At 38.1% G+C, this 23,682-nt stretch overlaps 1 protein-coding gene and 1 long non-coding RNA gene across 2 annotated transcripts; both read left to right on the top strand.

Moving 5' to 3' along the window:
* Positions 1 to 783: 783 nt before the first annotated feature.
* On the top strand, positions 784 to 9,524 carry LOC147581940 (uncharacterized). The gene is made up of 2 exons (XR_015250419.1): positions 784 to 987; positions 9,122 to 9,524. It is a non-coding gene; the product is annotated as an uncharacterized LOC147581940 (long non-coding RNA).
* Positions 9,525 to 9,863: 339 nt separating this feature from the next.
* On the top strand, positions 9,864 to 23,408 carry GRSF1 (G-rich RNA sequence binding factor 1). Its single transcript, XM_086704888.1, has 10 exons — positions 9,864 to 10,337; positions 12,804 to 12,960; positions 13,999 to 14,154; positions 14,508 to 14,651; positions 15,346 to 15,481; positions 17,629 to 17,810; positions 18,994 to 19,115; positions 20,291 to 20,426; positions 21,038 to 21,113; positions 22,026 to 23,408. Exons 1-9 carry the CDS (start codon positions 9,984 to 9,986, stop codon positions 21,085 to 21,087), a joined length of 1,437 nt encoding a protein of 478 aa, XP_086561014.1. The 5' UTR covers positions 9,864 to 9,983; the 3' UTR covers positions 21,088 to 21,113; positions 22,026 to 23,408.
* The last annotated feature ends 274 nt before the right edge of the window (positions 23,409 to 23,682 follow it).

Genomic DNA, 23,682 nt, shown 5'->3' on the forward strand with positions numbered 1-23,682 from the left:
TGCGGGGCTTAAACTCATGGAGTGTGAGATCATGACCTGAGCTGAAGTCGGATGCTCAACCGACTGAGCCACCCAGGCGCCCCCACACAGCATCACTTTTGATGAAGGAAGTCTTTGTATAGAAATGAAGTGTGGTAATGGTAGTTTCCTCATAGAATTCACCAATCCTACTCTATCCCCCATCACCCTAAAGCCACAGATTTGAAAGAATGGTGGATTGGCTTTTTGAAGACTCAAATATGGTACCAGCTAAGTAACATATGGCATACTTTGTGCAGCTGAGGCAACATCCTCCAGGATGCAGTATATGTTCTAAATCAGATAATGTATGTGGTGCTTTCTCCTATAGACAGAATTCATGGGTCTGGGAATAAAAGGGGGTAAAGATGGGAGTGACTCCTTTCATTATTATGTTATATATATATTATATTACATATATATATTTATTAATATATATATGTATGTTATATATATAATATTATGTTAATAATGTATTGTATATATTATTCATATATAATGAAAGGAGTCATTCCCATTTTTACCCCTAGTGATCCACTAGCAAACTTTTTGCTTCTTGTGACTTTGGGTTCTGTTGGTATACAGGTCTTAGTTCCAAATGGAGGAATGTTTTCACCAGAGGACACAAGAATGGCTCCATTAAGCTGGAAGTTGAGACTGCTATCTGTTTACTTTGGGCTCCTCATGGTAATCAATCAACAGGCAAAGCAGGTAGTTACTTACTGTTCATGGTGTGGTGATTTGATCCTGACTACCAAGGGGAAATTGGGTTACTCCAGCACACTGGGGATAAGGAAGAGTACGTTTGGATTGTGGAAGGTCTCCATTTTACATGCTCTTACTCTTCCCACGTCAGGTGATTTAAGCCAAGGGAGGAACTACAACAACTGAGTTCAAGTAGGATTAATGATCCACACACTTCAGAGATGAAGGTTCGGGTCACCCTACCAGGCAAGGAACCATGACCAGGTAAGAAGCTTGCAGAGGGCAAATGGAATTGATAGTAGTTATAAATACCAGCTACAACCGCATGACCGGGAGTAAAACTCAGGACTGTAATAGTCATAATTATTAAACTGAGAAAATTACTCTAGCCAAATCAGTGATTATACAAACTTCTGAAGGCTTTACAGCATTTACCAACTATTTGAGTTTATTCTGGAATTTGCACTTCTAAAAGGAAAAGGATTTCTTAAAAGTCTACTTTTTTTCATCACCTACAAGCATATTATATAATATTAAATCAATTAAATGCTGTTCACTAAGGGTTGTGATTTACTATTTTACATACTCAAACTTAGTACACAGCTAAGGCAGTGATGACTTTCTGGTATTTGCTTTAGGCAGAGATTCCTAAGTAGTATTCATCACTTTATATTCTGGTTATTTATTCACTGATACATTTCCCAGGCTAGACTACAAATTCCATATGGGGATATTTTTCCTCTGTTTTATATGCAGCACCCATCTAATGCCTAGACCCTAGAAATAAGCCATGTGTGTGTGTGTGTGTGTGTGTGTGTGTGTGTGTGGTGGGGGGGGGATGTTTTCAGCATGTGTGGTTGTATAAATGAATGAACTAACGTTACAGGTAATTTGAGTAATTCTGAAGTGACTTCAGAATTGATGATTGTAAGTAAATGTCCTTATAATCATTTAAGAAAGGTATAACGAAATAATTTTGGTATCAAAAAGATGGGAGTCTGAATGCTGTCTTTGCAATTTGTTAGTTATTAAGCATTGGGCGCCTTACTTAGTCTCTCCAAGTCTAAATTTCCTCTTTTGCAAAGTAAGGTAACATTTTGCAGCATTGTTATGAGGGTTGGAGGTAATTTGTACACCTGACACAGGGCTTAGCTCAGAGTATGTGCTCCAACTTCATTAAAGACAGTTCTATTATTATTTACTACATGTGTCCAGGAGTAACTAAACAACTCTCTGTATGAATTAATAAACTCAAATTATTCAGAAAACAGAAAACAGTTTATGACATTCTGGCTCATACCTGGAATCGTTTTAAAAACTTAGAATACTCTTATAAACCTTGGGAAATTCCCTCAAACTTTGGGTTTTGAGAAATCTTCATCTATAAAATTGGTATCTCAACACGTATCCTACCTATATTATAGAATTATTAGAAGAATCAAATATGCAAATGAGTTTTATAAACTATAAAATGCTAAACAAATGCTAATTATTGTTATATCTTTGACCTAAATGCTTCAACCATAATTGTGAGAACATTTTTTTTGTCATTGCACTATTATAGCAATGCATTTTTATCTCCTTGTCCATTTCCCAAAGAGCTGAAACTTGCCACTTGATTCACAAAGCTATCTTGAGGCCCAATGACCTAGTGTTTGCTACAAATTCATAAAACTCTCATCCTTAGAGACATATACTGCAACTGCCAAAAGAAGTTTTAAAGGCAAAATGTTACGTATTTTATATTCATCAGCGTATTCTGCTGGTTGAAAACCTACTGTTGTTTAAGTAAACTTAGAAACTTTAAAAAAGTCAGTAGCACATTTCATCAGCTACCTAATGTGCTATTGACTCTCCCCATAACCTTTACCTTAGAGACGTTAGAACAAGAGCTTTGTATAAACAAACCAAGATGGCCCTAGGCAGAATAGGGACATTGACTTTGTGTTTTTATGTGAAGTGGGGGTCATGTTGTTTTCTGTTTTTGTGTGTGTATGTGTTTTTTAATGTGGCTTTATAGCTAGCAGTTCCTAAATTTAGCTGAGTATCAGAATTGCCCAAGAATTCACCCCAGTTCTACTGAGACAAAATAATACAAGGAGGAATCCTATAAACAGTATTTTGAACAAATTCCAGGTCCTTCACATGTAATCAACTAAGTATCTCTGTCCATGGACCACTGGGAAATTGGCTCATCTTGCCTCAGTGTTGCTTTTCTCTTCTCCACTTCAGTGCTCTTTCCTTTGCTAGTGGTTCTTTACTTTCCAGGGTCCCCAAACGTCAGGATAAAATCTATCTGATATGTCATTAACACCCTAGTGTGACTTAGTTTAATGTGTCATTTCTTCAGAAATGCTAATGGTGTGATGTGAGAGTCTATGATAGGTTGGGGTGGGGGTGGTTGAGGGTGGGGAAACTTTGCTTCCTGGCCCCCAAAATGACTTTCTTAGACAATAGCTTCCTTTAAGGTCAGCCTTCCCATAAATAAAAACTTTTAAAAAGGCAGCCTTCCCATAAACTCAGTCCTATATGTAAATCACTATATGGAGATGAATTTGAGGAATAGAGTGAAAATGAAGTCCAGTGAAAATGGAAAATGTGGATAGCACCTGGAATCTAGACTTGCAGGTCCCTATAAACCTTGCTGGTTTTGTTTTTTGTTTTTCTTTTTTAAAATTAGAGTAAATGTCTGTGACCTTTCTAAGGAAATAGTGGATTATTCTCACTAGAGTTATTTAACATGGGATGTATCTCCACTTGGCAGAGATGCTGTAAACAAGATTCAAATATTGGATCAGAATCTCTCAATAACCTTAAAACTTTTTTCTATCTCAAAGACTTTATGTTCTCTGATATAGTAAAATTATTTTTTGGTTTGATATTTCCCCAGTTTGTAACAAGTTGGATTAAAGTCTTTACTTCTCATACATGTCTGTTAGCTCCTTTAGCTTGACCTTTACTTTGCAGCCTATGTCCGGGACTGCCATGAGGCTTATAGAGGGCACTTTCAGGAAAATAGGATTTCCATCATTAGTACAGATAGGTCTTGAAACATGTATATACATGTTTATTGCAGTATTATATACAATAGTCAAGACATGGAAGCAATGCAATTGTCCATCAATAGATGAATAGATAGATGTGGTATACATATACAATGGAATATATTATTCAGCCATAAAAAAGAATAGAATCTTGCCATCTGCAACAATATGGATGGATCTGGAGGATATAATGCTAAGTGAAGTAAGTCAGTCAGAGAAAGACAAATACTATATAGTTTCACTCATATGTGGAATTTAAGAAACAAAACAAATAAACACATTTAAAAAGAGGCAAAAAAAAAAAACCAAACTCTTAACTGTAGAGAACAAAGTAATGGTTACCAAAAAGGAGGTGGGTGGGGATGGGTGAAATAGGTAAAGGAGATTAAGAATACATTTATCATAATGAGCATTGAGTCATGTATAGAATTGTCAAATCACTCTATTGTACACCTGAAACTAATACAACACTATATCTTAATTATACTGGAATTAAAAATAAACAAATAAATACATTTAAATCCTTCGATACATTATTAACAAATACATATTGAAGTAGTTATATGACAATTACATTTTGATTAAAAACATAAATAAATCCTGAGGTAAAATCAGAGGGAAGAAACAATTAAAATGCAACAATAACCACTTCCTTTAAACAGTATCTAAGAAAATAAAAACACACGACTTACTAGGTTTTTCCTAAGTACTAGATACCTCACAATTCTATGTGGTAGTTAATGTTACCTTTATTTTTACAATTTGGGAAAGCAAAGCTCAAAGATTGAGTAATGACCAGTTACACAGCTTGACAGTGACATAGCCAGAATTTTATGAGAATGTGACTCTAAAGTCTTATGTTTTTCCTAATTAAGCTATGTTGTTAAAGAGGGAAACATTATTCTACAAATATCATTGCTGATTTACCTTTTCCTTTCATACCTTCTTTTCCCCAGTGTCCTTTGTTTCTTGTGACAAGGATCTCATTGGTCTCTTGCATTTCCTTTTCCGTTAGCTCTCAGTTTAGGAACACACTGGCTTCAGAATATTCTCTTAGCAGGTGGAAAACTTGTCAAAATCCCAAATACAGAGGAATTACCAAATTTAGAAGTGAGGAAACTGCACCAACCATCTCTGAAAGGATATACAACAACAATATCTTTGAGAAGTGGATGACTAGAGATGAGTGGCTAGAGGCTACCTTACTCTGTGTGTGTGCATATATGCATATGTGTATATATAATCTTGCATGGCTTGACTGTTTTTTAAACACTGTGTTCACGTATTACCTATTTTAAAGAGGTGATTGTTCAGAATGATGCCTATTAACAAAGGCTTCTTGGTTATTTAGTATCTTGTGTGTCATTTGATGTTCAGAGACTGGGCTCTGGTTGTACCCTAGCTTTTGCCCTCCTAGGAAAAGCTAGTTGATGTGATTACTTCTCCTTAGCTGACTAGTAAAAACCACTACCACCTTATCTTTGTAAATATGGCCAGAGGCGGGGTGCATGAGTAGCTCAATGAAGCATCTTGATCTCGGCTCAGGTCATGATCTCACACTGTGAGTTTGAGACCCCCGCTAGTGTTCTCTCACTCTTTCTCTCTCAAATAAATAAAAAACTTAAAAAAAATACATATATGTATATATATATATATATACACATATACATATATGTGTATATACATATACACATACATATATGTGTATATACATATACACATACATATATGTGTATATACATATACACATACATATATGTGTATATATATATGGCCAGAGGTGCTCTATTCCATCATTCCTCTTTCTAAATATCCTCAATGAGCTTTACGCAGTATCATCTCGGCATTCCCACAGAATTCAGTTTTGTAACCACCTCATCTATTTGGATAAACAGTTCCTGTCAACTGTGTTGACAATGTGTTCTGAGAGCTCCCTCAGGAATATAGGTCACATTTCCAGTCTTGTTCATATTTGACATGGGAAAAATGGGCTATTATCAATATAAATCATACTCTTATTTTTATTTATATTACTATTTCTTGATAGTACATTTCATTAAACAACAAATTTCTTTTCTAGAGACAAATCTTAACAAGCTAACTTTAACAAGTGCAGAAACTGTAGTATTTAGAAGTTTATTGGTCTGTCACGTGCCGAGCATAAAGGGTATATTTTATTTCTTGACAGAATGGTTTTCCAAATGCAATCTATGGGAGAGACCTAAACATTGTTTAGCATGGACTTGTTAGTAGTGTCAATTGACAAAGCAGACGCAAGAAACACATCGCTGCAGCAAAGACAAATTTTTGAGTTTGTGGCTCCAGTCGATCAATTTTCCTTGTCAGATAAAAGAATGAAGCAATGATAGTGGTGATAAAATGCACCTCTTTGTCTTTCCTTGGAAGTAACTTTCCTGAAGTTCTCTTGCATCTAGTCAATGTAATAAACTTCTTCCTTTAATCTTGGATGATGAATAGCATCTTAACCACAGGTTACACAAATGGGCACCATTTCTTTATGGTACTTCACTTCCATCCTTTTTCCTTTTGCCACCCTAGGCTTATTGACATCCTTGGTTCATGATTTTTTTGTTCCTTTCAAATGCAAAGAAGGCTGTGGGGTGGGACCTTTAAGATTAACTCCACTTCATTGCATATCAGAAGAAAAGTATGTTCACCTCCAAGAATTGAGGGGCACAGAGAATGTGTTCCTTCAGTTATTTATTAGTAATCAAACAATCATCCCCTTCCAGCTCCTCTCCCAGCTCACAATAATGTGCTCTTTAGAGTTAAGAGGACTTCTTTTGAAAATTCTTTCCTAGCAATGAGAGATGACTGTTTTTCTGTCCTCCTTATTCTCTCCTAAATCTAGTGTTTCTTTCCACCAATTTAGACTAGCTCTACCTCATAAATCCTTGTCAAAGAAGTAGGTTGACACTCTGTCAATGCTACTCAGCATGTAGTACTATAATAAGTGTCAAATGACCATATCCAAAGAACAATATGCTTTATGATAGAAACCATGGAGGAACTCTCCTCTATATAAAGCTAATCTCTGCACCAGAGCTTTGATGCCTAGTCCCTTTCACCCTTCTAGGAACCCTCTCATCAATTATGCCTATTTTCTCTTGGTTACTCAATTAAATCCTTATCGACTGAATCCTTGCCCAACATCATTTCAACATGTTCTAATCGAACCCAATTTAATCCAAACAAAGCAAAATGAAACGCACTTTTGACCTATACTTCCTTTACTGACTTACGCCTTTTTCACCTACAAAATCAAACTTATTTTGGACTTCTATCTCCATTTCCTCATCCCTGCTTTATTCTGGCCTCTGCTATCACCCCTCCAAACAACTGTACACAAGATTCCTGAAGGCTTCCCATAGCACTAAATCTAAGATACTTTTTTCTTGTTCTCATCTCATTTGACAGGTAAGTAACGATCTTAGTAAGGACTTGACACTGGTGAATACTCCCTACTTCTTTCCAGAAATACTCCGTTGGCTTTCTTTAATTTGCTTTTAATTCTCTTACTGATCCTTCTCTCTTGCAACTTCATTTTCCTCTACAGGCCATTCAATATTGTAGTATCTCACTTCTTTTTAGGCCTTCTCTCTCTAACCTTGATCCTAACAATCTCATCCAAATCAGCAGTTTCATTTATACTGACAACCCCCAAATGAATATTTTTAGGACAGATTTCTCTGGCTTAACACAAAATGGGGTTGACTTGCTTCCAATATCTCTACATTGAATTCTAAACTTTACCCACCCATCTCTCCCAACTCCAAATAACAATCAAATTACGGAAAACAATATTCCCCTCTCTAACGTAGCTTCAAATCCTGTTGATTCTACTTTCTAAAATCTCAAATCTTCCCTCTTCACTTCCATCATCACTACCCTAGTCAAGTCCCTCGGTGTAAATTATTTGTCCAAAAGTCTTTTTATTTCCATGATAAAAGTTTAGTCCTAGAAAGTGCTATACTTATTTGGGTTATAATTTTATTTTACTTTATTTTATTTTATTTAATTAATTTAAATGTTTATTTATTCTTGAGAGAGAGAAAGCGCCGTACAAGCAGGGGAGGGGCAGAAAAAAAGGGACACAGATGGGGGCGCCTGGGTGGCTCAGTCGGTTAAGCGGCCGACTTCGGCTCAGGTCATGATCTCACGGTCCGTGAGTTCGAGCCCCGCGTCGGGCTCTGTGCTGACCGCTCAGAGCCTGGAGCCTGTTTCAGATTCTGTGTCTCCCTCTCACTGACCCTCCCCTGTCATGCTCTGTCTCTCTCTGTCTCAAAAATAAATTAAAAAAAACGTTAAAAGAAAGGGACACAGAGAATCCCAAGCAGGCTCTGTGCTGACAGCACAGACTTGCCACTCCAACTCACAAAGTGTGAGATCACGACTGGAGCCCACATCAAGAGTCAGATGCCCAGTCAGCTCCCCAGGTGCCCCTAAAATAATATTTAATACAACTTTTAAACCCTGGTGTTCCAGGGGTCCTGGGTTCCAGAGTAGCTCAGTTGATTGAACATCCAGCATTTGGTTCTGGCTCAGGTCATGATCTCACGGTTTGTGAGGTCGAACCCCGGATTAGGCTCTGCATCGACAGTGTGGAGCCGGCTTGGGATTCTCTCTTTCCCCTATCTCTCTGCCCCTTGCCCGTGCTCTCTCTCTCTCAAAATAAACAAACTTAAAAAAATAAAAATAAAAACCTGGTGTTCTGTAAGTCATTAGTGTCCATTTACAAAACTTATTGTTCTCTTTATATTATCTAGACATATATAAATCTAACCATCACTTTGATATTTGGTCTGTAAGCCTATTATTATATATCCCTGACTGCATAGGGCATAGCATCATGCTCAGAACACAAGAAACACTTAATGATTATTAGATAAATGAATAATTGTTAAAAATTAGTTTCTATTCTCCCTTATGTTCTATTTTAATAGTGTTAAATATTGGGTGTTACTCCTGATTATAATCTGCAAAATTTCATTCTATGCATTGAGATTGCTAATCCATTCAGATTTGTGTATTATGGAGGATGGCTTCAGCTATTAACAAAATGAAGGCAAGAGTAAATATGGGCAGAATCCCTAACGTTCACGGACTGTGAATTCAGATGAATACTGAAAGGGTGATTGACATGATCCTTGGGGTTTGCTTTAAAATATTCCAGCAAAGAAAAAAAATTGGGCGTGGTGGTGATAGATAAAACAAGACTGAAAAGTGTTGATAATTTCTGAAATTCTGTCATTTTATTATACTTTGAGATTTTCTTGAATAAGCAGTTTTAAATCTTTCAGCTTTTCCTATTTTTTTTTTTTTTTAACTCTCAGAACTCCCTTTTGGTTAATAATCTGTGATGGATCCTGGACCCTGGAGGAGGAAAACTTCACAACCAGTCCTTTTGCAAACCTCTGCCTGTCCACCTGTGAACACGCTAACTTATTACAGGAGGCTTTATTTTTGCTATATACATTATCAGCAGATAAGTATCTATACATTTCCTTTTGAAAAGAAAGTTGTGGGGGGCACCTGAGTGGACTGGACTGCTCAGATCAAGATCTCAGGGTTTGTGGGTTTGAGCCCAAGTCGGGCTCTGCTCTGACTGTGCGGAGACTGCTTGGGCTTCTCTTTCCTGCTCTCTGCTCCTCCCCTGTTCTCTTTCTCAAACTAAATAAATAAATAAACTTAAAAAAAAAAAAACAAATAAAGTTGGCCTTTGGCACAGATCTCAAATTTACGGGGTACTAAACCTCCTCCGATATTATACCAACCTCTTTATAACCAGAGTAGCACAATTCTTCCCAGAAACGGCCCTGTTGCCCCTCACGTCACGCGTTTCGGGGACGGTGCGGGGGCGTCGCCAAGCTGGCGTTCCACGACTCGGCCCTCCCCAGAGCAAGAAGGCCTTCGCCTCGTCCACTTCGGGCCTCAGTTTACATCGAAGGAAAGAACAACCGGGCGGTCGGACCCAGGCCCCGTGGCCACCCCCCCCCCGGGCCTCCGGCAGCCCCGCCCCGAGGGCGGAGACCGGGCGGAGCAGCGCGCTCTCCTCCGCCTCCTCCCGACTCGTTGCTGCCCCGGGTGCCGGCGGCGCATGTGCCTGGCACCCCCTCCCCGGCCCTGGATTCCACTCCCCCTCCGCTCGCGCTGCAGCCGCAGCCGCCTCCAGGCCCCGCGCCGCCTCCGGAGTCCATGGCCGGGACGCGCTGGGTGCTCGGGGCGCTGCTCCGGGGCTGCGGCTGCAACTGCAGCAGCTGTCGGCGCACCGGCGCCGCCTGCCTGCCCTTCTACTCGGCCGCCGGCTCCTTCCCCTCGGGCGTATCGGGCCGTCGCCGCCTGCTGCTGCTGCTCGGGGCGGCCGCGGCCGCCGCCTCTCACACGCGGGGCCTCCAGACCGGGCCTGCGCCCGCCGGGAGGCTGGCGGGGCCACCCCCCGCGGCCGCCTCCGCCGCCGCCGCGGCCGCGGCCTCTTACCCGGCCCTGCGTGCCCCTCTGCTGCCGCAGTCGCTGGCGGCGGCCGCGGGCCAGGCGCGGAGCTACAGCCAGGTAGGTGGGCGCAGCGAGGGGCCGCGCGCGGGACCCTTTCCCGGCCGCGCGCACGCGCTCCCGCGCCCCTCCGCGTGCGCCTCTCGTGCACGCCCGGGGATCCGCGGCACGCGCCGCGCACCCTCCCCCCCTTACCCCCGCCCGCCCAGTCCTCCTATTGGGCCCCAGAACAAGGGACGCTCTCCCAGGCCTCGGGTTTTCTCCTTGTTTTGTTCTCTCGAGTCTCTGGTCGGTTGGGCAGTGTAAGTGTGGCTAGGGGTGAATGTTGAGGCCTTGTTTCCCGCCGGCCCATGGTAGGTTTTGTGAGGCTGTTGATGCCCCCACCCCGCATCCCTGTCGCTCTCCGCCCGCTGGTGGTGAAGTTGGGAGGCTGGACCCGCGGAGGGTTGGGAGTTTCCGTGCAGTCAGAGCACTAGGCCTAGGCGGCCCTGGTGCGCCTCGCAGCCTGCTGATGGGGAGGTTCACGCACAGAGTTACGTGGGCTGGGTTCGTGGGGAAGGAGCCTCGTCGCCAGCGCTCCCCTCTCCCTCGTGTCCATGGGGAAAGGCGGGCTGCCCCAGTTTACTGAAGGTCACCTCTGCACTTCACCTCCTCTAGCCGAAGGTCCTTTGGGACCATGGGTCGCCGCCGACGGGAGGACGGTGTGGAGACTGAAATATTGGGGGAGGGGACCTGGAAGAGGGGACGCTTAGGGGTAAAGCCACGACTTGGGGACCCAGGAGGGAGGCTACAGTGTTTTCTTTTTTAAAGTCAGTGTGTGTCCTTTAAGAACTCGGATTGCAAATATTTTGTGCCTTGTAGGAAGCTTTCTTTTCTGCTTGTTAACGTGGCGTCTGGGAAATATCAGTACACGTTTTGACTACCCACTTCTGATACCTTGGATCATATTTATCTAATTCAGTTTGTGCTTCTCCTTGAACTTAAGGGAAACTGGGAGGCTAATCAGCATGGCTTCTGCCTGCCAGTGGCTGAGCTAATGGATTTGAATCCTGGCCCAGTACTTTGTGCTGCCCTTTTCGTAAAAGCTTGTGATGCTTGTGGAATTCTGGGAAAATGGGGAATGTTGCCTTTATTAAAAAACACAAACTATCTCTAATAAGCCTTTGCCAGCTGGCTACTCTCTTGATTATTTTTCTGTGAAATTGACTATAGTATCTGTTGAGCCTTTACTAGTGTTGTTACACACCGTGCTTACATTTATCATTGACTTCTTAAAATTCTATGTAAGTCTTCATGAAAATGAGGAGAACATACAGAGGAGTGAAGTATCTCTTTAGCCCGATAGAGTGCAAGTCACTTGTCTTAAAACCTGAGTTGTCTTTCCACATTGATAATTGTGCTTGTTGCATTTTTATTAAGTATGTAAGAGACTTCTGCTAGAGGTTTACATTTATCATTACTTCTTGTAGTTAGACGTAAGTCTTAATGTAAACGTGGGATGGTCCAAAGGAATCTCTTTCCTTAGGCCAGTAGAGTGCAAGTCTTAAAATTTCAGTTGTCGTTCCTGGTTATGGTTGTAGTGCTTATTGGAATCTCATTAAATTCTAGCGTTTGCTTAGTATTGTAAAATAGAGTTCTTCGGGTATGTCTCAGGTTTCTGTCACCTTATACTACTACTGTCACCTTTTATGATCTTTCCCTTATTCAGTTGGTCGGATTTGCCATTTGACAGATTAATCTTTACACGCCTCCTGCTGTCTTGTTTTACCCAGTCCTATCTTTTATTGACTCCCCTTTGCCTACCAGGTTAAGGGAACACATTGAGCTTGACACTCAGGTGCCTCTGCTATATGGTACCAAGTTCCTTTTGCCAGCTCATCTTCTTTGGCTCCTAATTGTCCCTTGCAGTTTAGCCAAATGGGATTATTGCAGGTTTGCAAATGGACTGTTGTTCATGCTGCTGCTTCCCCTCACCTCTCAAACTGGAATGCCCTATCTTTTACATATGGCTGTCAAAATTCTGTCCTTTCAAGGCCCATCATATATTATGTCTTGATTCTTCTGTTAATGCTCTGTTTTGAATTCTTCTAATAATCTTATATCTTAATTACAGCACTTAAAGCATCTTGTCTTGTAATGCTTGTCTTAGTTTAGATGGTAAGCTTTTTGAGATGAGGGCCTAACATGGCACATGGTGAGTAGGAGGGACTTGTATTTGTCAGATTGAAGGGACTCTTCTTGTCCTCCCTTAACTAAAATACTATTGTTATTGGGGCTGATGAATTTAAAAACAAGCCCAGAATAAAATTTATGTCCTGCCAAATCACTGGGATATACCTGCCTGTTGCTTTAGAGTATACAATTTAAGCCAAAATAGGATGGGTTAGATTGGGAAGTTTATTTCTTGCCTCTGAAATAGTAACTGTCTCCTAAGAATAACATTCGGAGTGTTAGTTTGCGGGAATAAACAATTTCTAAGTAGGTTGTCAGAGAGGTATTTTTACATTTTTCCATTTTTCTTGGAAGGAGTCCAAAACGACCTACCTGGAAGACCTTCCACCTCTCCCTGAGTATGAATTGGCTTCGTCCAAGTTAGGAGAAGAAGTGGATGATGTTTATCTCATTCGAGCTCAAGGATTGCCGTGGTCGTGCACTATAGAAGATGTGGTTAACTTTTTCTCAGGTATATTTTATGTATGTTTGAAATATGTAATTTTGTCTGAGTTTTTACTCAGACAGGTAGTCTCACAAAACCCAAGTTAAGCTATGCTATAGACGTCTTATTTGATATTTGGGAATTGTCTAGTTCTGACTGGTTTCATATCATACCAAGTAACACCATGTGTACCATTTGTGGCATAGGCCAGGTTTAAAGACTTTAAATGCAACTAAAAAATGTGGTGTTCAAACTACATGGTAGAAACCAGTTTTCTCTGAAGTTCAAAAAGCAAAACCTGTTAATGATAGCTCTTTATATGTAACACATACATTTAGAATACAGGATCACTTAGTGTCAAGCAATATAATTTCCTTAATAACATTTTTGGAATGTTTACATATCTACAGTTAGTTTTTAAGTTCTGTATCTGACTGTGATTTTTAATATTCCTCTAAAAGACCTTTAGAAGATGCCACCTTAAATGTTATAAAATCATATAATAATATATTGTGTACTTTCATGTGCATAACATTGAGTGGGTCAAGTATTTTATGAAGCCAGTTACATCTTCAACTAGTTGCCATTATAAGTATGCAGTATGGGGATCTTTTCCTTGGTAATGAAAAGGGGGCACAATCAATTATGGTAACAACATTATTCTTATAGCATTTTAGAGTTCTTATAGTTACGATTGTAACAAAAGAAAACACTTCTATATAAATCTAATCATATTTTAATTTTTTAAGTGATTTGAAACTGATTGTAGAAGCATTGGGAAGGGCATAATTTGTTCTGTGTTGAGCTTGTTTGCTGTTGTAATGATCAGGAGATTATAAGCTTATATGTTAAGGTTTGCTGTCCTTTTCAAGTGGAACATCTTCCAGACATCCACCTTATTAGCATTCAGACGCCTTCAGTGATGGGGGTTTCTGTAAGGAATATGATAGGCATTTTGGTTCATGCGTTGTTTTGTTGTTGGAATTGGAAGATTGCATTCTAGTGACTTTTATAATTGAAGTAAAAGTTTGATTTCTGGTTTTGATTTTACTCACATACTTTCAGACTGCAGAATTCGCAATGGTGAGAATGGAATACACTTCCTCTTAAATAGAGATGGGAAACGAAGGGGTGATGCCTTAATTGAAATGGAGTCAGAGCAGGATGTGCAAAAAGCCTTAGAAAAGCATCGCATGTACATGGGACAGCGGTATGTGGAAGGTATGTGAAGTCACGTTCTGGCTTTTTGTGATCAGTATGTTAGCCTATACTGTCTAAGGCAGTTCATTTGATCCTTAGCAATAATGAAGTAGTTAGATGTTAGGAATATATCCTTTTGTAGGCTGTGAAAATGAAGCTCAGAGATAATCTCAGTTTCTTATTTATAAAATGAGGATGTTGACCAAGTTTACTTCACAAGATGGGATGTTTAAGTCACAGCTGGCACACAGTAAATAGTCAATAAATATCATTTGTTATTTTAAAATTCTTGGATAACCCAAGAAGTGTGATTTTTTTTTAATGTCTTCTTCTGTTATGTAAATTTGCGTACTTTTTGTGCTTTTACATTGCAGTTTATGAGATAAATAATGAAGATGTGGACGCCTTAATGAAGAGCCTGCAGGTCAAATCTTCACCTGCGATAAATGATGGTGTGGTTCGTTTGAGAGGACTTCCTTATAGTTGCAATGAAAAAGACATTGTAGACTTCTTTGCAGGTGCTTTTCAGTTATATCATGTTTATGAATTATATCATGTTTATATCAGTATATCAGTTACATTATGTTCATGCCTTGTTTTTTCCTCCTGTTGTTTCCTTTTATATCTTAGATGAACCTTTTCTCCTAGGTAACTGCATTCAGTTATATTTGGTTCTTTAGGGGAGAACTCTTCACTCAGATTACCAATGTTTATAGAAATGTTTTGACCTATCATGCTGATCTTTGGTGGACGCCACATTTCGAAATTATTTCATGTAGGTTTATTTTACTATTGAGAAAGGTAATCTCTCATAAGAGTGGCTGTATTTGTCTAAGACAGTAACAATTTATATGGTTTAAAAGCATTATCATCTAATTTTAGCTCTAAAAAATGTACCAATATTAGTCATGTTAGTCTAAATTCTTATTTCTCCTACAACACAATTAATGGCAAAAAAAGAGAGGAGAGATTGTGTGTTTTAGATGGACTGCATGGATTCTAAACATTCTGGAAATACAGATGTGTAGGTGTAGCTGGATAATAATTTTCTTTCCATTAGGCATGTATTCAGCTTAGAGACTAGCAAAATACACCTAAAATTTTAATAATAAAATTTAAAAAAATTAATAGTGTGTGAATGAATGTGTTATATTCTAAGGATAAAAAAGACTCCTGTCAGCATTAATTTGTAATAATTTTTTGGTGTCCTAGGACTGAATATAGTAGACATCACCTTTGTCATGGACTACAGAGGGAGAAGAAAAACAGGAGAAGCCTATGTGCAGTTTGAAGAACCAGAAATGGCCAACCAAGCCCTCTTGAAACACAGGGAAGAAATTGGTAACCGGTAAGTGAAGCAGATTCTAATAATGTGGAAGTATCATACATTGGGTCATTTTATGAATGCGCTGTGATAGAACTGTAAAATTATCTAAACACAGCAGAGAGGATAGCATGATGACATACAAATGCCTGACACTTAGGATTAACAAATTATTAACATTTAATATATCTGTTTTTTTCAGTAGGCATCTTTAGAAAGCATTTTCTTACCTTATGTGATCCAAGTATTATCACATCTAACAAAATTAGCAGTAATTTATTATCTAATGCCAGGCCATAATCACTTTCCTAATTGTACCAAAAATGTCTGAGTTGGTTTTTTTTTTTTTTGGTGCCGGAATCTAGACATGGTTCACAAGGTGCATTTTGATTGTTATGTCTCCATTTCTCTTAAACTAGGGCAAGTTCCCTTCTCCTTTATTTATTTTTTTTTTATTCTCTTCCCCTTTTTAAATGCAACTAACTTGAACTAACTTGAATAAACTGAATCAGTCGTCCTGTACAGTGTCTCGTGTTTTATATTGATCTTATTGCTTCTTCATTGTGTCACTAGTTTCTTTGTATCCTCTCTTATTTCCTGAAAACTGGAAGTTAAAGCTAAAGTCTTAATTCTTGATTCAGGTTAACATTTTGATATGGATACAATATAGGTGTTTTTGTATACTGCGTATTACATCACATTAGAATGCATATGATGGATGGGTTCATTTGTGTCAAATTTGGAGGAGTACTCAAAAGTGTCAAATTTTAGATTGCTGTTTTACTGCTTTCTGGCTGTGTTATTTGGCTGCTTTGAAGTTTAAAAAAAAAAAGAAAAGCCATTTTAAAGTTGTGTATTTCAGGATCTTTGTATAGAATTGATTCAAAGGTCTTTATTAAATTTTTAGATAAAAATATGTATGCAAAAATACCCTCTCCCCCCATTTTCTTTCAGTAGTTTTCATGTTTTCTTGTATGTCTTAGGACAAATACATCAATGTTTTTATGTGGTAATGTTATGGCAGTGTATAAATCTCTTCAATAAATTAAGAAGTGGTGCCTATCTAATAGTTATGGATCTGTAAATACAAATGATTTTTGCAATTCAATCTTGATAACTTAATTTGGAAAAGCAGTCTTGAGGGAAAAAAAAACACAAAAAAACAAGCTGGTTCCAGAAGCTTGGATTTAATAGATAATCCCACTGCCAAGTAGATAGCAAGTCAGAATTGACATTTAGTTCATGAATCCTCATTGACGTCTTGGTGTCGTTCTGGGGGAAGTTAACTCCTCATATACTGTGAATTTTTTAAAAAATACATTTATTTTGAGAGAGAGAGTGCGATTGGAAGAGGGGCCGAGAGAGAATCCTAGGCAGGCTCCATGGTCAGCACAGAGCCCAACACAGAGCTCAATCACATGACCATGAGATCATGACCTGAGCCAAAAATCAAGAGTTGGACACTTAACCAGCTGAGTTACCCAGGCGCCCCTGGTTTTTAATATCTTATACAGATATCATTAATTTTCACAGAATTGACTTGTGAGGCTTCAAGAGATTGATAACCAACTATAAAAAACAAAACCTTTCTTACCAGATTATTTTCATACACACAATTAATCTTTGCATAGTTGTCCTCATGAAGCAAGACAGAATAGAAAATACTGTTAAAGGGTGCCTGGGTGGCTCAGTTGGTTAAGCGTCTGACTTCAGCTTAGGTTATGATCTCAGGATTCGTGAGTTCAAGCCCTGCATCAGGCTCTGTGCTGACACCTGGGAGCCTGGAGCCTACTGCAGATGCTGTGCGTTCCTCTCTCTATACCTCCCCCACTCATGCTCTGTCTTTCTCTCTCAAAAATAAACATTAAAAATATAAAAACTAGATAAACATTAAAAAATTTTTTTAAAAAAGAAAGAAAATACTGTTAAAATGTATATGAAGAAAGCTGTTATCTTGGGCAGGGATGTGAGAAAGATTGAATCAGTGACCTGTTCTGTTGAGAGTACTTTTCATGGGCTAATATCTATATCTTATCTTACTTTTCCTCCATCACTTGTGTTTCATAACACCTTTGTGTTGGAAATATTATATATGTATGTTTTATTTTAAACGAGTTCAGTCTAAAGTTACTTTGCATTGCTTGTGCCTGTTTACTTTTGCTTTGACATAGATATATAGAGATATTTCCAAGCAGAAGAAATGAAGTCCGAACACATGTTGGTTCTCATAAGGGAAAGAAAATGACATCTCCTACTGCTAAGTATATAACTGAGCCAGAAATGGTCTTTGAAGAACATGAAGTAAATGAGGATATTCGACCCATGACAGCTTTTGAAAGTGAGAAGGAAATAGGTAAGGACCTGCATCCTGTTGAGATTTAATAAGTCTGTCTTGTGATACTAAAACATTTTTTATGAACATGTTGTATGAAATGATTAGATTATAGGACCAAGGAATTGAGTTGAAGATTTATCGGTCTTTGAGTGTAGTTATGTACTTTGAATATGTGCAGCAGGGCTTAATTATTTCATAAAGTTTTTTTATTTAATCATTTTTGTAGATTCTGTATAAAAAGCTGGGTAGCACAAATATAAAAGGAGGTAAAATGTCAACATTTACAGATGAGGGGTGCCTGGATGACTCAGTCAGTTAAGTGTCTGACTCTTGGTTTTGGTTCAGGTCATGATCTCATGGTTTGTCAGTTCGAGCCCTGTGTTGGGCTCTGCGCTGGTAGCGTGGAGCCAGCTTGAGACAGAGTCTCCCCCCGCCCCTCCCCTGCTCGTGCTCTCTCAAAATAAATAAATTTAAATAAACAAAGATGAGAAAAGATGTGGGTAGAGAGCAGAAATGTTGACTGAATTAAAGAGTTTTGTTTGCCTCTGTATTTAATTATTCCTCTGATTCCTGACCACTAAGCAACACTGAAGTTTGATAAATCCTTTTTAAACTGGTGCTATGGGATTATCCCATTACCATATTTATTCTTTTTTAAGTGGCTATAACCCCCCAAATTTCTGTTGCCTCTATTTCTTCACTCATAATCATTTTTCTTCTCTTTGTTCTTATAGAAAAATCTGTAGTTTGTAATCTGGTATTAGTTTGAGGCACTAAATCTTTGCACTAAATATTCATGGGGGTTCAGGTGATATTTGTTAGGTGTCACACATTTCAGATTATTTTTGCTTTTAAAATTAAAGCCCTTCCTGGGGCTCCTGGGTGACTCAGTCGGTTAAGCGTCCAGCTTCAGCTCAGGTAATGATCTCGTGGTTCCAGAGTTGTAGCCTCTCTGCTCTCAGCACAGAGCCTGTTTCAGATCCTCTGTCCCTCTCTCTCTCTCTGCCCCTCCCTGCTTGTGTGTGCTCTCTCTCTGTCTCTCTCTCTCTCTCAAAAGATAAAAAATAATAAAATTAAAGCCCTTCTTTACTGGTTCAAGAAGAATTGAATAATTGGACATAAAGATTATGCCTAATTATAATCTGTTAATAACCCTTGAAGCCTTTATGTTCCTGATAGTGCTTTTTGTTCCACTTCCCAGAATTACCTAAGGAGATGTCCGAAAAGCTTCCAGAGGCTGTTGATTTTGGAACCCCATCTTCACTACATTTTGTCCACATGAGAGGATTGCCTTTCCAAGCTAATGCTCAAGACATTATAAACGTGTGTGGCAGTAAGATACCCAATCTCAATAGGTTTGAACAAAAGTTCTAAAATTGAACTTCTATTAATTTGGGAAAGATAGAGAAGAAAATACCATATTTCTGAACTATCTTTGGACAGTAAGATGGCATCTCCATTGTTGTAGAGGCTGAGAAGTGTGGGTTTTATTAAGGTCAAATGTATAATGATAAAGAGGATTTTACAGATACAAAATAATGTGGTATATGTTTAGTATTCTAATTAAGAAAGTTTGAAAAAACAAAACACCAAAAGACAGATAAACACAGACAAAAAAACGAAACAGGAAAGTTTGGGTTTTCTCCAAAATGGTTCATTTTATTCATTTTTGAGTTTAGGAAACAGACTCAGAGGGAATTTGTCACAAGGCAGTTATATACTAAACAAGAATCTAGTGTTCCTATGCTTAGAACCATGTAGGCTTCTTCGTCAGGATTCCGTAATTCTTGGAGAAAAGGAATTTTAAAAATACTCTTATAATAGATAGTATATGAAAACAAAAGGAAGCAACAGCCATATTGACTTCATGAACTTGAGGACATATACGTAAGGTAGATTCCAGCCTAGACTCTTCAGTTAGTGGTGGGGCCTCAAAATTGTCTTCATTATTTTAAAAAAACCCGATAGGAGTCATATCTTTAACCAGACGGAAGTTGCACAATCTCATTAAAGTATTACATTCGTGTTGCTTTGGTTTGAAATGATAACCATACTCAGTGTGGTAGTGGTTTATGTAGTGCTGGTAAAAAACCTGATTCACAGGTACATGTCTGATGAAAATATGGTAAAAACGACTTATTAAGAAATGAAGTATATTTGATGGATGCTGTTTAGAAACAGGGAAGGATAAATTAGGGAGGAGTAATAAAAATAGTCCTTGTTGGCATAAAAAAGTTTGAGTATTCTTTGTGTAGTGTACTTATAGTTTACGTTTCCAGTGAACAAATATTTGAAATGTAACCTTGAGTTCCAAAAGGATCAGAAAAGCCAGAAGAGATGGTAGATGTGTAACTACATTGTTGCCTAAGGAGATTTCCTAAAAACAAATTTATTGAGCGTATGAATCAGAGTCTGAAAGAAAAAAATGCAGAACCTTAAGACTTCTAGAAATTGGGCCTCCTACCATTATGTTCCTTTTGGCTTCTTTTGTTGTTTAGTTTTTTGCTCCACTGAAGCCTGTTAGGATCACCATGGAATATAGTTCCAATGGGAAGGCCACTGGAGAAGCCGATGTGCACTTCGATACCCATGAGGATGCTGTTGCAGCTATGCTCAAGGATCGGTCCCATGTTCGTAAGTGCTGCTCATGGTTTCCATTGTCATTTTGGATGTCTGTCTTTGCTTACAAATGCCTTTCTGTATTTTGAGTTTACCTAGACTTTTTACTTGGGTAAACTTGCTCTGTTAATACTACTAAATTACATATAAAAAGGGCAAAACACTATATTGTAATGAAAAGCATTTGTTTGCTAATTCTGCATATTTCTATACAGAGTTAGGTAGGGGTTTTTTTGCTTGTTTTTAGATTTTGTTTTTGTTTTTAATTAGGAAAAGTAATGGACAAAGGGTTTGAGTTGCTGTCTGAACTATGAGAAAATGGCTGCAGTATTGTTTCTCCCTTTTTAAAAGCTTTATTTTTTTTTATTTTTATTTTATTTTTTGAAGTTTATTTTGAGAGTGAAAGCACGAGTTGGGAAGGGGCAGAGAGAGAGAGAGAGAGAGAGAGAGAGAGAGAGAGTCAAGCAGGCTCCATACTGTCAGCATGGAGCCTTACAGGGGACTGGAACCCATGAACCCCTGAGTTCATGACCCTTCAGCCAAAGTCAGACGCTTAACTGACTAAGCCACCCAGGCACCCCTTCCTTTTCAGTTTCTTAAAATGAATCTTTTTTTGTCATTCTCAGACCATAGGTATATTGAATTGTTCCTGAATTCATGTCCAAAGGGAAAATAAGACTTCCAAGGACTCCAGATAATAAGGTAAATTTAAAAGGTACAATTGTGGGAATTATTTTCAGTTGATAAATTAAGCATTAACTCATTTATAATATGGTGGAAACCATTTTTTTTTTTTAATGAAGATCAAACTAATCATGATATTGAGCATCACAAAGAATCTTTTGGCATCATTCCCAATATTCATGAATCTATGTGCCTAAAATTAATTTTTACCTTTAATACCTATTAATTATATCACACTGAAAATGTGCTTACTACGTTAGTTTTTCTTCCTATAAAATTTAAACATATTTTCTCAGTTTCTAAGATATTAAGATGTTTAAAATGATTCTCCTGAAATCGGGGTGTACATTGTTATGTTCACTTAATGTAACACTGTCTCTTTTCCTAAAAAAGTGTTATGAAAATGGTTGTCCTAGGAAGTACATGATTTCATAGTTAACCTATGACAAATCTAAATGTTTTGATGTCCCCTCCCTTGACTAAATGTTATGTGGTATCTTTTATTTCCCTCTAAAATCTTTTAAAGTATTATAATCATTTTTTTGTATATAGTGGTACATTTGAGACTGTTAACTAGAATGATTTCCTGGAAATACATGGAGCATTTCTTTACTATAGTTGTCATAGGCTATTTTTGAATATTAAGTCCCACAATCTTGTGATGTTAGATATTAGTTAAATCCATGTTATATGTATTTTGTGCTTAATTGTGAAGATCTACTGTCTTCATACCAGGCTGTAAACACTAATGCCTAATAATTGTCCTTAACTTAATGGATTTGTCACCAAATGGACTTGCACTAAACCAGAAAGAAAAGAATTGATCATTTTAAATGGTCTGGGAATGGCAACGCTTTTTTTTTGTTTGTTTGTTTGGGCAACACTTTTTCATTGTGAGTAAATGTCCAACATTTTTCATTTTATTTTCAGGATGAAACAGGAAGCATTTCATTTGCACATCTTTCCTGGACGTGGAGTATAAAGTTCCAGTTTTGTAGCAGCAACTGCTAGAGAAAGGATTTGGGGGTTTTGGGTTAATTGCTTATAAGACAAATTACATAGTGGACTATTTAGAAAGGAAAAGGAAAGTTTCAGTTTGGAATTATGAAATAAACCACAAATTTAAATTTTTGTTTAATCTTCAGGATCTGATTTAAAAATCTGGTTTTTATTTTATACGATTAAACACTTTGTTTTCATAGAAGTTATGTTACCCAGTGTAAAGACTACATATTTTTTTTCAGCACTGTCCTTGAAAATCTTCCTCCCATTTTGCAGATGATCTGTTTGAGGTTTTGTCTTTCTGCCTGTGAATTGAGAGCTCTGATTGTAAAACTTCTCTGGAATGAAATGCTGATTTATTTTAACCAAATACTCACCAAAGCAAGGAAAGGTTTCAGACCTTCAAACCATTATGGTTTGGCAGAGTAGTTATAATTTTAGGTGTATTAGATTACTTAGGTAGGGGTAGAAATTTAAAAGAAAGAATCAAAACAAAAAATAAGTACCACAGGTTAGTGAGTGTAAATGACAACAATTTGGCAGTTTTAGGTCTTTAGAAATGTTTTGCCTTTCTACGCCTTGTGCTAAAGGCATTTGACATTGGTGCCTGTAATACTAAAGGAGAGAATTCTAGTCTCAACTTAAAAGTTCACTGAACACCCACCCCCAACGTTTTTTGATTTTGGGTAAATCATAAGGTGTGTGTTAGTCTCAAAACTGTGAAGTGACATGTGAGAGAACAGTCCTGACTGGTAAGGACATTAATGGCTTCACTTGAATTTAAACCAGCTCCCTAGAGGAAAAAAATGTGTCTCCTCATTTGCTTTTTCAGTGGGATAGCATATCCCGTATTTTAGAACAAGTAGGGGTGCCTTGCTTAAATAAAAATAGCATTTAATGTATAATTGTGTGAAGGGTTTATGGATAAAGCTGTACTTCTGTCACATTGTGACAGTACCTTCTGCTTAATATTAAACAGCTTGTTATTTAAATATTGGATCAAAATGGCTGGCTTCAAAATGTAGTCGTTAATAAACTAACTTTCTGTGCACCTGTGTAGGAGAATCAAAGTCCTGTATACTTTCTTTGCCTTGTTCCTGTTCTCAGGGTGACGACTGCCACATAGTTACCAGGAGATACAATTCTAGTTCTTAAAATTGAATTAGCCCAGATTTCTGAGAGGTGATATCTGGAAGAGAGATGATGCCTTCTCTCACCTAATACATAACCATATTTGATTACCAGCTAAGATATGAAATCACTGTACTGTAAGTAGTCAATAAATGAAGGCTTGTTTCAGGCTGCAGATTACCTAAGAGTATTTATTTTGGAGTGTGTGTATCAACCAAATATATTTTTGTTACATCAAGTCCTGGTATAGTGTAAGAAAACATTGTTAATTTTCATTTGTGTTTTTATCATATGAGCTTGAAGTAACCATCTTAACATCTTCAGTATTACTACTTAAATAGAAATGTGTTTTCATATATGGTTGAGTGTATCAAGCTATCAGAACTGGTGTCTATAGTGGAGTGATATATTACAATATGATCTTTTCTCTCTGTTTAGCAGTAGGTATCTAATT

The sequence above is a fragment of the Puma concolor genome, chromosome B1 (genome assembly GCF_028749965.1).
Source record: "Puma concolor isolate L17-30 chromosome B1, mPumCon1.1.hap2, whole genome shotgun sequence".
Lineage (NCBI taxonomy): Eukaryota > Metazoa > Chordata > Mammalia > Carnivora > Felidae > Puma > Puma concolor.

Excerpts from the sequence above, each read along its gene's own strand:
- GRSF1 (XM_086704888.1), top strand. The coding sequence starts at position 9,984 with ATGGCCGGGACGCGCTGGGTGCTCGGGGCGCTGCTCCGGGGCTGCGGC. Across the intron at positions 12,961-13,998 it reads TGTGGTTAACTTTTTCTCAG|ACTGCAGAATTCGCAATGGT; the intron begins GTATATTTTATG and ends ACATACTTTCAG. Across the intron at positions 15,482-17,628 it reads AGGGAAGAAATTGGTAACCG|ATATATAGAGATATTTCCAA; the intron begins GTAAGTGAAGCA and ends GCTTTGACATAG.